Here is a 15,584-nt window from a genome sequence, read left to right as displayed (position 1 = left end):
GCTAAACTTTTTGCTCTTTTGGTGCACACACACACACACACACACGCGCGCGCACACACACACATAGACATCACCTCAATTCGTCGAGCTGAGTTGATTGGTATATATCACTATGGGTCTCCGGGCCTCCTATAAAAAGTTCATTTTTCAAAAGGTAAACATGTATTTTAGCCATAACTTCCGATCCCATAGTCCAATCTGGCCAATTTTCAATAAGAAACAATGAGACACTATTCTACGTCGAATGCAACTTGTTGCGAGCAAATCGATCAAGGATACCCAAGCAACCAGAAGTTCAGATTTTACTTAAATTTACTCTTAACCGAACTAATTGGTTCACTATGGTTCACATCAAGTTCCAAGCATGCTTAACGGAACTTTAAAGTTCACTTTTACGCTCCCACCATACAAAAATTACTTAAAATGAGAGCTGATTAAGCCAAAATAGCCCTTCTTATCCGAACTTCTGGTTGCTTGGGTAAGTGCCCGAAAAATGAGTGACTTTTTTTTACGCGATTATTCCGTAGAAAAAGTATTTTGGCCATAACTTCCGATCCCATAGTCCGATCTGGTCAATTTTCAATAGGAAACAATGAGACACAATTCTACGTCGAATGCAACTTGTTGCGAGGAAATCGGTTGAGGATAAGTGCCCGAAAAATGAGTGACACTTTTTTACGCGATTATTCCGTAAAAAAAGTATTTTGGCCATAACTTTCGATCCCATAGTCCGATCTGGCCAATTTTCAATAGGAAACAATGGGACACAATTCTGCGTCGAATGCAACTTGTTGCGAGGGAATCGGTTGAGGATAAGTGCCCGAAAAATGAGTGACACTTTTTTACGCGATTATTTCGTAAAAAAAGTATTTTGGCCATAATTTCCGATCCCATAGTCCGATCTGGCCAATTTTCAATAGGAAACAATGGGATACAATTCTGCGTCGACTGCAACTGCGAGTAAATCGGTTGAGGATAAGTGCCCGAAAAATGAGTGACACTTTTGCTACATTTTGGTACGTGGGTGCGCACAGACGAACACACATACACACAGACATCACCTCAATTCGTCGAACTGAGTCGATCGGTATATAACACTATGGGTCTCCGAGTCTCCTATAAAAAGTTTGTTTTTGGAGTGATCATATAGCCTTTACCGTATACTTAGTATACGAGAAAGGCAAAAATGGTATAATTTTCGATCCCATAGTCCGATATGGCCATATCGGATAAAATAGGATAAAACAGGACAGGATTTTACATCGAATGCAACTTGTTGTGAGCAAATCGGTTGAGAATAAGTGCCCGAAAAATAAGTGACATTTTTTACGCGATTTTTTCCGTATGAATTTGTATTTTGGCCATAACTTTCGATCCCATAGTCCGATCTGGCCAATTTCAAATAGGAAACAATGGGAAAGGATTTTGCGTCGAATGCAACTTGTTGCGAGCAAATCGGTTGAAGATAAGTGCCCGAAAAATGAGTGACATTTTTTACGCGATTTTTCCGTATGAATTTGTATTTTGTCCATAACTTTCGATCCCATAGTCCGATCTGGCCAATTTCAAATAGGGAAAAATGGGACAGGATTCTGCGCCGAATGCAACTTGTTGCGAGCAAATTGGTTGAGGATAAGTGCCCGAAAAATGAGTGACATTTTTTACGCGATTTTTCCGTATGAATTTGTATTTTGTCCATAACTTTCGATCCCATAGTCCGATCTGGCCAATTTCAAATAGGAAACAATGGGACAGGATTCTGCGTCGAATGCAACTTGTTGCGAGCAAATCGGTTGAGGATAAGTGCCCGAAAAATGAGTGACATTTTTTGAGTAGTTTTGCGCACACACACACACACACATACACACACACATACACACACACACACACACACACAGACATCACCTCAATTCGTCGAACTGAGTCGATTGGTATATAACACTATGGGTCTCCGGGCCTTCTATAAAAAGTTTGTTTTTGGAGCGATCATATAGCCTTTACAGTATACGAGAAAGGCAAAAAGATTTTATCTCGAACTAATGTTTGCCATTTCAATAGAATTTCTTGTACGTAATTCTATTGTCAACATTTTTCTGTCAATAGATTTTATTGTACTTTTATTGGATCTTATTGTTGATCTTAGAATTTTAATTGGTACAATAGATAAGAAAATTATTTTGAGCTTTTTAGTGGAATGTCTTCACTTGTCATAAGACGAGTTTATACAATCCCATTGAATTCCACCACTTAATTGTATCTTGACAGATACGTATTTTGACCTCAACAGTAAGGCCGTCTTCAGTGTCTTGTACTTGAGTCGAGTCGGGTCAAGTACAAGACACTGAAGACGGCCTTACTGTTGAGGTCGAAATACGTATCTGTCAAGATACAATTAAGTGGTGGAATTCAATGGGATTGTATAAACTCGTCTTATGACAAGTGGTACAATAGAATTGAATGTTCATCAATAAAATGTATTGTAATTTTATGATATTTTAATGTAATTCTATTGTATTTTCTATTCTATTCGATGAGAATATCGTATAAACCTTTACCCAAATTTGGGTAGTGTTTTCTTTTCCTTTCCATGATTGTTGTCAAAGATAAAGCGAGATGCATCATTCTCAATTTTAAGTAGATTAATGTCAACGTTGGGTAAATTAAACTCAGCCTTGGGTAATTTTTTTGCCCGTGGTTAAAGGCAAACTACCTAGTGCGAGAATAATCATTTTACTCAAAATTGGGTTATTGAGCCAAACTACGGTTTTGAGTGAAAACAACCCACTTTTGGGTAGTTTTGGGGTTCCGTGCAGCATAAAACGAGAGCTTCATGACCCTGGCTCCGACTTGGCCCGGGCGAAATGAGAATAGACCTTTGCTCAGGATCGAGTTCAGTTGAAAAAGGTTTAGCCTTTTAAGTATCAAGAGGAAGGTTCTGCATAATTCGCTGTTAGCTGATTATTATAAACCCGAAAAGAGAGACCTAATTTCACACAATTGTTGCAATCCACAGGAACAAGTTTATCGCAACATGATAATTGCGAACATAAACAGAATCAGAAAAGTAGCTCCACCGACAAGCTATGATAAAACTCTTCGCGTTTACTCATATGCCGGTGGTCACTACAGTTTTTTCGCACAGCTGTGTAAAATATGTTAAAACGTATTATTTGCTCCGCCTCCTGGAGCTTTTTGCCTTTCTCGTACAACGAAGTTGTACCGAAAAACTATCATTTCACTCCGAAAACGAACTTTTTATAAAATCATTGGATACCCATACTGCCGCTAACCGCAAGTCGAGCACATCTGTATATGAAGGCCCATATACAAATGTGCTCGACTTGCGGTTAGCGGCAGCATAGTGGTATATACCAATCGACTCAGCTCGACGAACTGAGCACATGTCTGTCTGTCCGTGTGTATGTATTTGTGTTTGTGTGTGTAACATTAGTGTGTGTGTGAAAAACATTAGACAACATTTCATATAGTTATCTCTAACCGATTTTCTCGCAAGTTTTATTTGATAGGAGACAAAGCCTTATTGATATCAATGGAATTTTGTAACGATCGACTGCTGCGATTGAAAGTTATGAAGAAAATGGTACATCGAACCATATAAGCCCCACATAATGGTGAATTAAAATGGTTTTTTAAAAGAATAATTCATTCAATTCAGAACATTTTTAAATTATCTTTACTCAATATGTATTTCTGAAGTATTGTAATAGAAAGCGGATTCCTACGTCTATTTCATCAATACCGTATATACATAATTGGTTCTGAAATTCAAGAAGTCCATTTCATTATTATTTCCTGTAAATACAGATGTTTCGGCAATAAACCCTTTGGTTCCAATTCCTTCTGAATTGTTTGTGCCATTGGGACGGATAAAAAGGAAGGAAGGACGAAAATGAGAACACCGGTATTAGATGTCCTTTCCATCCTTTATCATTACATCAAAACGAAGCCTATTCTGTGCAAATAGCATCAATTGCCATCTGTTTGAGTATAAGTGTCAAGCGACAAAATTGGAGAAAAGATTTTGAAATGCACATCAACGCACATTTTCTCCGTATGACATGTCATTTTTTAATGAATTTACGATTGGTAGACAAATTGCAAGACGTGACTGCAATTTGAATGCCATTGATTGAGCGTCGTCCGCCGATCAGGCAAACGTTCCGTCATGTTTCGTTGCGAAGTGAGAATTTACTTCATTCGTTGCTGTCAGGCTCACACGAGCCAGTAGACGCGCTGTTGCAATTTTGCGGCTTGCATTTCCGGATTGATGGCCCAGTGGCAGCATTCGTCGGCTATTGTGATGGTGGTAAGCATCGTAAATACAAAAGAGTTTGCTTCGGGAAGTCTCTATCTGTGTGCCACTCACTCGAAGCGTAGTTTAAATAGAAATCAAAATAAAGCCCAGGTCGGCCGGCACGATTCCGAGAGTGGAATCTACGGTGTCACGTGACCTCCTGATTGTAACATATATCAGACCAAACGCAAATCCGTTGCTGTAGTTGGAAAATAATAGAAAAAGTCCAGCAGTTACCACTGTATGCGGTATGCTTTGAGCTTTTTCATGTCTAAACGATATGCCATGCAATGGAAAGTTACGTTCCAGCGTAGGGTCTGTGGGTTGCAGCTGAATACCGAGATTTACATTTCCGGGAAAATCTCAGGTTCGGCGATATGACGGATACAGAACCATTTTCAGTAAAACAGGTCTGAAAAAAGGAATGATTATTGCGATTGTATTATTGTTGGAATTGTCTCAGAATGTCCTTATTTCAGACACATTTTACACGTGTATACACGCCATCAATCGTCAAGTTGTGCCGCTTCTACGACGAAAGTTGTTCAAGTTTGGCTTTAAATTCTCACAATTTTCCCAAAAGTACCGGAACATCATCCTGTCAAAATCCCAGTTCTCGGAAAGCCCCAGTTGAAACAAACGGAACATCAACAGAAAAAGGAAACCTCGCTTTTGTTTGTTCATTTTGTGAAACCGACCGGACCGAAGAACAATGACATGCATTTCATTTTGGGGAACGAGCTTTTCATGGATGGACGAGCCATCCAATCTTGTCCTCCGCATCCGGCCGGTATCCGGACATGCAACACACACATACTGGCACGAGGTTCGGCGGAAGGGAAGTCATATACGGGTGGCTACGGCGACGACTAGTGCGACGCCGGCACGGTAGGAAGGGGAACGACAAGGAAAGGTTGTTTTTGCTTGTTAGTGGATCTAGGATAGCAAACCCGTTCCGAGGCTGGGTTTCGGTCCACCTCGATTGCGCTTTTTCTGCGAGCCGCAAAATGAGCGACTCTGAAAGTGTGAACAAGGGATAGCTGGAGGAGATTTTCCGATGGAAGCTGCGATGTTGAAACGAGATCAGAGAAGGGAGGAAAAAAACGAAAAGCTAAATGGCCAACCATGCGAATAGTCGAAAATAAAAGATCAGAGATTAAATGTGAAAATGATACTACGTGAGGGGGGGACGTGGAAACATGGTGCCTACGAAAAGCTGGTCTCTAGGATATACGATGCCCGTGTAATACTACTATCACTATCTGCTGGATGAATGGTGCGGCTAGATTTTAGGTCGTTTGTCGTAATCCTTCGGTTGGAATGGCTAGTTACGGTATTTCAACGCTGATTAGGCCAAGTTACAGAATGGAGTTATTGCCGTATGAAAGGTTTATATTGTGAAAGATCCCTTTGATCATGATTAGTTTAAATTATAAATTCCCAGCACCCAATAAATAGAATAAAGATTCTATAAATTCTAATAAAAAGCTCGGTTCAAAAACTAGCATGAAAATGCCAATATACTTAATCTGGTGGTCAAGGGTCACAGAACCGGAGCAGTTTCAAATTGTATATCGTGATGCATCATCACACCTCAAACGAACTGCACAAACACCAATTGGGTCGTGAAGTGAGCAACAATAGAGCACATGCCGGGAAATGTGTGTTTAATTATGTAAATCCCTGCAGGATCCGATGCATTAGTTACGAGAGCATGTAATTTTAATCAGCTGTGGAAAATGGAGACAAGATTCACTTGTACGACTTCCCTACGGCCGACTGTTGTTGCTACACCAAGGAGTGGTTTTGAATTAGGGGAGGATTGGACAGAATACAGAAGCGTGAAAAATTCGCTTACGTGCTGATTGTTTATTACCCGAAATCATTTGACGTGTGATATTTCATATGATTATTACAATTCTTTGGATGGCTCTACGCGTTGGGCCATTTTGCGCCACACTTTCGGTGACTCGGTTCCTCTAGTTGCCGGTACCCACAACCTCGGCTACAAACTAGCTTTGATCTTGCACCATGGACACAATCAGGACTCAGGATGAGCAACAGCAGCATCAACATCATCAGCAGTGCATCAGTGGCATTGTTAGTTGTTGACGCTAACTGGCTACCATTGCATTGCTTTGGTCGTCGGCTGCATACAGTGATAAATGCAGTCGTGTTCCAACCAGTGCATCTGTGTATCTCATTCATTGGATATTGAATGGGGCAAAATGAAAAGTAAACATTCGATACGTGCCTAATGGGTTTGCAGTGTTATTGTTGCAATGTTTGTTATTAGTAGAAATGTGTTATGGGCCGCGGAGGGTGGGGGCTGATGAAGTATGATATCAATCATTTAATGTGCCAACAATAGAGTGCAGTTTTGTCCTTGCAGAGAATGCACCTTGTTGACAGTAATAAATATGCAGTGCTTTGTGTAGCTAATACTTCCAGAGAATCGATTCATTGAAAGCATTGATTGCATCGATTTGTGTTTTTTTTGTGTGAACTATTAAAATATTATTAGGACTGTAATAAAATAATTATAGCTTACAACATGTTACCATGTCAGCATTTTTAATACTGATTGCCATTAGTTTAATTTAAAAAATATCGTTGATATATTGATGCTGAATTGATTAAAATATTACAAATTACATAAGATGAAACGCAGCAGAATCAATTTACAGAGTAACCTTAAGGTTTTAGAAACCCTATTCGCATAGTCGCTGAGTTGTTATATGGAAAAGGTAGAAATGGCGTTTGTTGGAAATCAAAAAGAAATCTAGGTTCTCTACTGAATATAATATCTTCGCTTGACGCTCTTCCGGCATACGAACAACATATTTGACGCGTTGAACATATAAGCTGAACAATTCTATAACAAATACCCGAAAACCAAGTACCCAAATGTAACATTTCTAGACCAACACTTGAAAAGGGCGTAACAGCCAAAATTTATTCCTTCTGATTCTTCGTCTACATATATAGCTATATATGTGGACGAAGGATCAGAAGGAATAAATTTTGGCTGTTACGCCCTTTTCAAATGTTGGTCTAGATTTAACCGTATCGTATGCAATATTTACCTGAATTGAGGAAAAAGAGAGGATTGAAATCTTTCATATGAAAAAATGGATACCGAGTGTTGAAATGATTCAATTTTACTTGCTTTCAACGAGGCGTAGATATGGTTGGCCAGAAAACCCCCACGAAGAACAAATCAATACTAGAGTTCCCTCTGTACACCACGGCAGGCTACTGACTGATCCTCTGCCAGCAGCTGCAGCTCTCTTTAATTCAAACACAACGAGTATATACAATCATCTATGGTCTGATCAAACCTTTCCGGACAAGTGGCGGAAAAGCATCGTTGTACTTATCCCCAAGAACAACATCTCCTCCCGAGATGTCACAAAATACCGGCCTATTTCGCCAACATCTTGTGTCTTCAAGGTCGTTGAGAGGTTATTAAATCGTCGTCTGAGGGATAAATTAGAAGCCGATGGTAGGTTCGGCCAGGCAAGCAACGTGGATCTAGTTTCCTTGGATATCTCCAAGGCCTTCAACAGACCCCTTACGTCCTCCAGCAGTTGAAAGAGTGGGGAATTTCCGAAAACCTCCTTGCTTTTGTTCGTAATTTCCTCATAGGGCGCTCTTTCCAAATTATGATTGGTAATCATAGTTCGAGGACCTTTCCGAAGGAAACAGGAGTTCCAAAGGGATCCGTTCTAGCCGCCACGTCGTTCCTCGTGGCTAAGAACGGGGTGTTTCGTTCGCTTCCCGCCAACATATATCAGGACTGATTTGCGATTTGGGCGTAATCTATTTTGAAAACAAACATTGGGAAGCAAATTCCTGCTAAACAAGTCTCCTTCTTATTGGCATTACATGCCCACACTGGGACAAAGCCGCATCGCAGCTTAGTGTTCATTAAGCACTTCCACAGTTATTAACTGCGAGGTTTCTAAGCCAGGTTACCATTTTTGCATTCGTATATCATGAGGCTAACATGATGATTTTTTTATGCCCAGGGAAGACAAGGCAATTTCCAATCCGAAAATTGCCTAGACCGGCACCGAGAATCGAACCCAGCCACCCTCAGCATGGTCTTGCTTTGTAGCCGCGCGTCTTAAAATCAAGGCACGTATCTGACAGAATAGGTTTTCCTTTATTGGGTAGGGGAATTAGATTTAGAGAAAAATGATTGCATTCTACGGAATCCATAAAACAATGCTTGTTTACAAAATAAGTTACGCCCTAATCGCAAATTGGTTCCGATACATCTAAGTATATGCAGACGATATTCTGTTGGTCGTCGTTGGCGACACGCCCGGTCGTACACGGATCAAGGCACAATCCGCGGCCAGTGCCGTCCTCCGTTGGGCTAACTCAGTATGTTCTACTATTTTTTTAATTTATTTATTTATTTATTACCAGACTAAGGCCGAAGTGGCCTGTGCTGCACATAAAAGTCTTCTCCATTCAGCTCGGTCCATGGCTGCACTTCGCCAACCATGCAGTCTGCGGAGGGTCCGCAAATCGTCCTCCACCTGATCGATCCACCTTGCCCGCTGTGCACCTCGCCTTCTTGTTCCCGTCGGATCGTAGTCGAGAACCATTTTCACCGGATTACTGTCCGACATTCTGGCTACGTGCCCGGCCCACCGCAGTCTTCCGATTTTCGCGGTGTGAACGATGGATGGTTCTCCCAATAGCTGATGCAACTCGTGGTTCATTCGCCTCCTCCACGTACCGTCCGCCATCTGCACCCCACAATAGATGGTACGCAACACTTTCCTTTCGAAAACTTCCAGTGCGCGTTGGTCCTCCATGAGCATCGTCCAGGTCTCGTGTCCGTAGAGAACTACCGGTCTTATAAGCGTTTTGTAGATAGTCAGTTTGGTACGGCGGCGGACTCTATTCGATCGGAGCGTCTTGCGGAGTCCAAAGTACGTTACATTTCCAGCCACTATCCGTCTCCGAATTTCTCTGCTGGTATCGTTATCGGCGGTCACCAGTGAGCCCAAGTACACGAATTCTTCAACAACCTCGATTTCGTCACCACCGATAGAAACTCGTGGTGGGTGGCTTACATTGACCTCTCTTGAGCCTCTTCCTATAATGTACTTCGTCTTCGACGTGTTGATGACTAGTCCAATTCGTTTAGCTTCGCTTTTCAGTCTGATGTAGGCTTCCTCCATCCTCTCAAAGTTACGTGCCATGATATCAATGTCGTCGGCGAAACCAAATAACTGGACGGACTTCGTGAAAATCGTACCACTCGTGTCAATCCCTGCCCTTCGTATTACTCCTTCCAAAGCGATGTTGAATAGCAGACACGAAAGACCATCACCTTGCCGTAACCCTCTACGCGTTTCGAAGGGACTCGAGAATGCCCCTGAAACACGAACTACGCACATCACCCGATCCCCATCAGTTTATCCGGAAATCCGTTCTCGTGCATTAGCTGCCATAGCTGATCCCGATCGATTGTATCATATGCGGCTTTGAAGTCGATAAATAGATGATGTGTGGGCACGTTGTATTTGCGGAATTTCTGCAATACCTGACGTATGGCGAACACCTGGTCTGTGGTAGAGCGTTCACCCATAAATCCCGCCTGGTACTGCCCCACGAACTCTCTTGCAAATGGTGTTAGTCGGTGGCATAAAATTTGGGAGAGTACCTTGTAGGCGGCGTTCAGCAATGTGATTGCGCGGTAGTTGCTACAATCCAGCTTATCGCGCTTTTTGTAGATGGGACACACGACACCTTCCATCCACTCCTGCGGCAGAACCTCATCCTCCCAAACTTTGGTAATCACCCAGTGTAGCGCTCTAGCCAGTGCTTCACCACCGTGTTTAAACAGCTCTCCTGGTAGTTGCTCAACTCTTTGTTGGGGCTTTGTTGTTTTTAGGCCGGCCGATCTCCTCCTGGATTTCCTGGAGATTCAGAGTTGGAAGTCGTATGTTCTGCGCGCGTGCTCCTAGGTTCGTTACCATTCTTCTTATCTTCTTATTGGCATTACATCCCCACACTGGGACAAAGCCGCCTCGCAGCTTAGTGATCATTAAGCACTTCCACAGTTATTAACTGCGAGGTTTCTAAGCCAGGTTACCATTTTGCATTCGTATATCATGAGGCTAACACAATGATACTTTTATGCCCAAGGAAGTCGAGTCGAGACGGTTCGTTACCATACCGCCACCGTTGTCTGCAATATCGCCATTCAGGTGCTCTTCGTAGTGCTGACGCCACCTTTGGATCACCTCACGCTCGTTTGTAAGAAGGTTCCCGTTTATGTCCTTACACATATCAGGCTGTGGTACGTGGCCCTTACGTGAACGGTTCAACTTCTCATAGAACTTTCGTGTGTTATTAGCGCGGTACAGTTCCTCCGTCTCTTCACGGTCTCGATCTTGCTGCTGGCGCATTTTCCTCCGGAGTTTTGTCTGTTCCGCGCCCGTTTGTATCGTGCCTCGTTTACCCTCATGTGGTGTTGCAGCAATCTCGACAATGCTGCGTTCTTCTCCTCAACTAACTATTCACATTCGCCGTCATACCAGTCGTTTCTCTGATCCAGAGCCACCGTGCTTAGTGCAGCGATTGCGATGCTTCCAATGGCGGATCGAATAACTCTCCAGCCATCTTCAAGAGATGCTGCGCCTAGCTGCTCTTCCGTTGGGAGTCCCATTTCCAGCTCCTGTGCGTAGTCTTGGGCTAGTCTACCGTCTTGTAGCCGCCCAATGTTTAGCCGCGGCGGACGATTCCCACGTGTGTTGTACACCGTCGAGAGATTTTGAGCGCAGATATACTGCAACGAGGTAATGGTCGGATTCAATATTCGCATTGCGGTAAGTGCGTACGTTCGTAATGTCGGAGAAGAATTTACGGTCGATTAGAACGTGGTCAATTTGGTTTTCCGTTACTTGATTAGGTGATTTCCATGTGGACTTGTGGATATTCTTGTGGAGGAAGAAAGTGCTTCGGACTGCCATTCCGCGGGAGGCTGCAAAGTTTATGCATCGTTGGCCTTTGTCGTTCGTTACGATATGCAGAATATCCGGTCCGATGACCGGTCTATACATTTCCTCCCTGAGCGTTCATGTCGCCGATGACGACTTTGACTCACAGTGGGCATCCATCGTATGTCCGCTCCAGCTGTGCATAGAACGCTTCATTCTCGTCGTAGGGTCTCCCTTCGTGTGGGCAGTACACGTTGATGAAGCTATAGTTGAAGAAACAGCCTTTTATCCTCAGCTTGCTCATCCTTGCGTTGATTGACTGCCACCCAATCACGCTTTGGCGCATCTTACCCAGCACTATGAAGCCGGTTCCCAGCTCGTTGGTGATGCCACAGCTTTGGTAGAAGGTAGCCACTCGATGCACGCTTTTCCACACTTTCTGTCCTGTCCAGCAGATTTCCTGGAGTGCTACGACATCAAAGTTGATGTTATTCATCGTAGATTATCCTAGCGACTTGCAGTTCCATGTTCCAAGCTTCCAATCGTGATCCTTTATTCGTCACCTAGGTCGTTGCCGATTGTATCGAGTCGTATTATCTTCTATGTCGTTCGTAATGGTTGTTTTTAAAGGCAGCTTATTGGGCCTGCGCAAACTTCCTGTCTCGTCAGAGGGCCGTCGTGTCAGGGCTGTTTAGCGTCCCACCTAACACCAGGACTTGGGCTTGTGCGCTTTGAGCGGCACACGGTCGCTTTGGCGTAGCCTACTTGCGGATACATGCAGCTTTTTATAGAGGTTTAACAGGGCCCACTGTCAAACCACAAAGTCAAACCCCACCGCATCCTAGGCAGGCGCCACAACTCGCAGATGACCTGGGGAGGGATCGTCAAGCCCTTGGACATAGTCCCTGTTGCCCCGCGGATTCCGAAAAATGTAATAGATCGGCAACAACAATCGGCAAAAGTCACAGCAATATTTAACAGACAGTGATCGCAAACTCGGTAACCCGATTCTTTTCTTACACGGGGGATGCATTCCGCGTAAAAAAAGTTTTCAGTTCAAAATTTGAAAGTCCGTGTAAAAAAAGTTTCATGATTTCTTGACGAATCATGCAAAATGGAGCAACTTTGCAAACATTTTGTATGGGATTTTTTTTACACGGCCGTGTAAAAAAAATCCGTGCATAAACAGAATCGGGTGTCCTTGGAATGTCTGGATCCTGATGGAACATGCCCAAGTTTGTATCCTTACCTAAAAGCTGCAAAAAATGTGGTAAATATCACAGCTAGAGGTATGCGCCGCCACGCCATATCGCAAGCGTCAGCAGCTTCAGACATCACACCGCCACCGACATTCTTGCATCGGCATCGGTGTGCGGCTGTTTAAAATCTATCAAACCGCTGGTTCATAGTTTTCCACGTCGATTCAAATTTGTAAAAGACTACGGAATTCCCCGTGGAAATAAGGTTCTAAGGAATTTCCTTAGAACTTCATTATTGATATCTCGCTTAACTCTAAAGGACCATTAAAGGGACTTGAACGAGATATTCTGAAAACAACCCAATAAAACTACAGATAATTTATCGTAAAACATTCCCTTTGAAGTCCCGTGAAACTATCCGTAAAAAAAATAGGGAAAATTGGAATTCTGGAAAATTTTCCGATGAAATTCGGAAGAATTTCATGAAAAATTTGGATAAATATCCATGGATCAACCAAGCTCGAGCTCGAGTCTAGGAAGCCGAGGAAAAAAAAGTTTTTCTCGTAAAGTCTGAACAACTTCTTGTGAAAATTCTAAAAAAATTTCCATGAAAATTCCGAAGAACTTTCCGTGGAAATCCCCAAGGACACGGGGAATCACATATTTAACGGAGAAGAGCGTTTTGGCCGAAAATAATTTGTCCAAAAGCTGTGTGACCAAATATGTCATTTGGCCGAATTAACTACTAGGCCGAAACTCATCTGGCCGAAAATGTCATTTGGCTGAAAATATCATTCAACTGAAAAGGTCGTTTGATCGAAAATGCAGAAAACGGGTCGACATTTTTGACCATGTTAAGCAAATGATATTTTTGGAATAATGCCCTTTCCGCCAAACGACATTTTCGGTTAACGGCCTTTTCGGCATTTTTGACCAAACGGCATTTTCGGCCAAACTACCAGTTCGGATGTTGGTCTTTTTCGTCCGAATATCGCATTCAGTAAAATGCCGTTTTTGATTTCGACTGAACGTAAAATACGGCCAAATGGGATTCGGCTAGATGACTTTAGACTTCACGTGTTACTCGGACAAGTGGCTTTCCGCAGAATGACTTTCGATCAAACAATTGGAAGAGACGTTCTGTGTAAATTCCAAATACTTTCCTATTGAAATTGAAATCCAAAAAAAAAATTTTATTGAAACCCATTCATAAGGGTTTCCTGTGGAATTTCCGAAAAAAATTATCGTGAAAATTCAAGAGTGTTAGATATTCTGTGGAAATTCGGAATGACTACCTTCGTGAACCCTCTAAAAATCCCGTGGAAATTCGGCAAAATTTACCGTAAAAAATTGAAACAATTTACCGCGTGGAAATTTCGAAGAATTTTTCTTAGAAATTCAATAGATTTCACTTGGAAATGTTGAACAATTTTCTTTGGAAATGCTTAAGAATTTCCCGCAGTGTATTCAAAAAATTGTTTATGCCTTATATTAAACATGTCCATATTTCATTTTGCCATCTTGAAGGGGTCGTATACTAATTACGTAAGCACTTATGGAGGTAGGGGGGGTGGGTCTGCCATTTTCCTACGCTCCACACCCAAAAAACAAATCTGACAATTATTGTATAAAATCTGGGCATATGTAAGCTTTTTATACAAATATTGTATTAAAATAATACAAATCTGTATTATTTGAATACAACAATTGTATTAAAATCTCCCGAAATTGTATATGCCCAATTACTATACAGTTTCTGTAAGGTTCTTATGCAGAACTGTATAAAAATCTGACATCCGCTGATGAGGTGATAAATAAAAATATACTTGTATGGGAAAAATCTTACATGGGGGGAGGTGGTGTTGAAAAACCCAGAAAAATTGCTTACGTAATTAGTGTACGGCACCTATCAAGATTTTATATTATCGAGCTATTTTCGTCTGCTCGGGGATGGGTAGTACCGTCAATTGGGGGGAAGATGATCATTTTTAAGACAAAACATGCAATAACAATGTGTGTTTACATTTAAAAACAAAACAAATATTTTCGAAACGTTGCAATAATCAACAACTTTAGTTTTCTGAAATGCATTCGCATTTATTAAAATAAACTAAATTATCACACATTTTTTGAGTAATCTGGTTTGGGGTGAAGTTGATCAAGACAGCTCTATCAAAATCATTATGACCTAGTAGTCAAAATACATTAGGTTATTTGTATGAATGTTGAATTTACTACGTCAAGAAGTCTACGAAGTCAATGTTTGAAACGAAAATAGCGTCATTTATGACTATCTCTCTCTTTCTTCCACAAAATACATTTTCATGATTATAATCGAAACTCGGATTTCTACCTAGCGGTAACATTACTTGAACGGAGAATATTGTTGACTACCGTTTCATAAAAAAATTGGCACTTTTGACTGACACATCAAATGATCATCTTCACCTCAATGATCATCTTCCCCCCAGTTGACGGTACTGTTTGTTATTGTCAATTGGAATAAGTTTTTGTCAGGTTTTAATTTAGTAGTAGACTGAAAATCTAGACCAACATTTGAAAAGGGCGTAACAGCCAAAAGTTATTCCTTCTTATTCTTCGTCTACATATATAGCTATATATGTGGACGAAGAATCAGAAAGAATAAATTTTGGCTATTACGCCCTTCTCAGACGTTAATCTAGAAATGTTGAATTTCCTAAATATGAGGTCAAATTATTCTATTATAATCATTGATCAATACTTGTTTTACCACTCAATACAGAAGCACAACTGTCATTTTTATTATTTCAGCTTCGCTGCGTCGCAGCATGCTTGGTGGAATAATAAAAATGACAGTTGCTTTCGTATTGAGCGGTGTGCTCATGAAAACGCGAATGCATTTAGTTTTGGTTACCGCGAGGATTGTCCTTAAGGTCACTCCTGACGGAATCCAAGTTTCAAAGTGCTCGCGTTTTCGGGGACACACCACTCGTTATGGAAGCAACGCACAACTGTCATTTTTATTTTTTCACGCATGCTGCGACGCAGCAAAACTAAATCAACAAAAATGACAGTTGTGCGTTGCTTCCGTATCGAATGGTGTGCCCCCGAAAACGCGAGCAC

General features: G+C 41.8%; 1 protein-coding gene across 1 annotated transcript in view; it reads left to right on the top strand.

Moving 5' to 3' along the window:
* The first annotated feature begins 6,346 nt into the window (after positions 1–6,346).
* Positions 6,347–15,584, top strand: part of LOC134222424 (uncharacterized) — a 96,549-nt gene continuing 87,311 nt past the window's right edge. The window contains 1 exon segment of the mRNA XM_062701573.1: positions 6,347–6,415. Within this exon segment, the coding sequence (XP_062557557.1) occupies positions 6,347–6,415 (69 nt within the window).

Source organism: Armigeres subalbatus, chromosome 3 (genome assembly GCF_024139115.2).
Source record: "Armigeres subalbatus isolate Guangzhou_Male chromosome 3, GZ_Asu_2, whole genome shotgun sequence".
Lineage (NCBI taxonomy): Eukaryota > Metazoa > Arthropoda > Insecta > Diptera > Culicidae > Armigeres > Armigeres subalbatus.
Note: the sequence above shows the minus strand (reverse complement) of the source record. Positions and strands in the feature narration are given on the sequence as shown.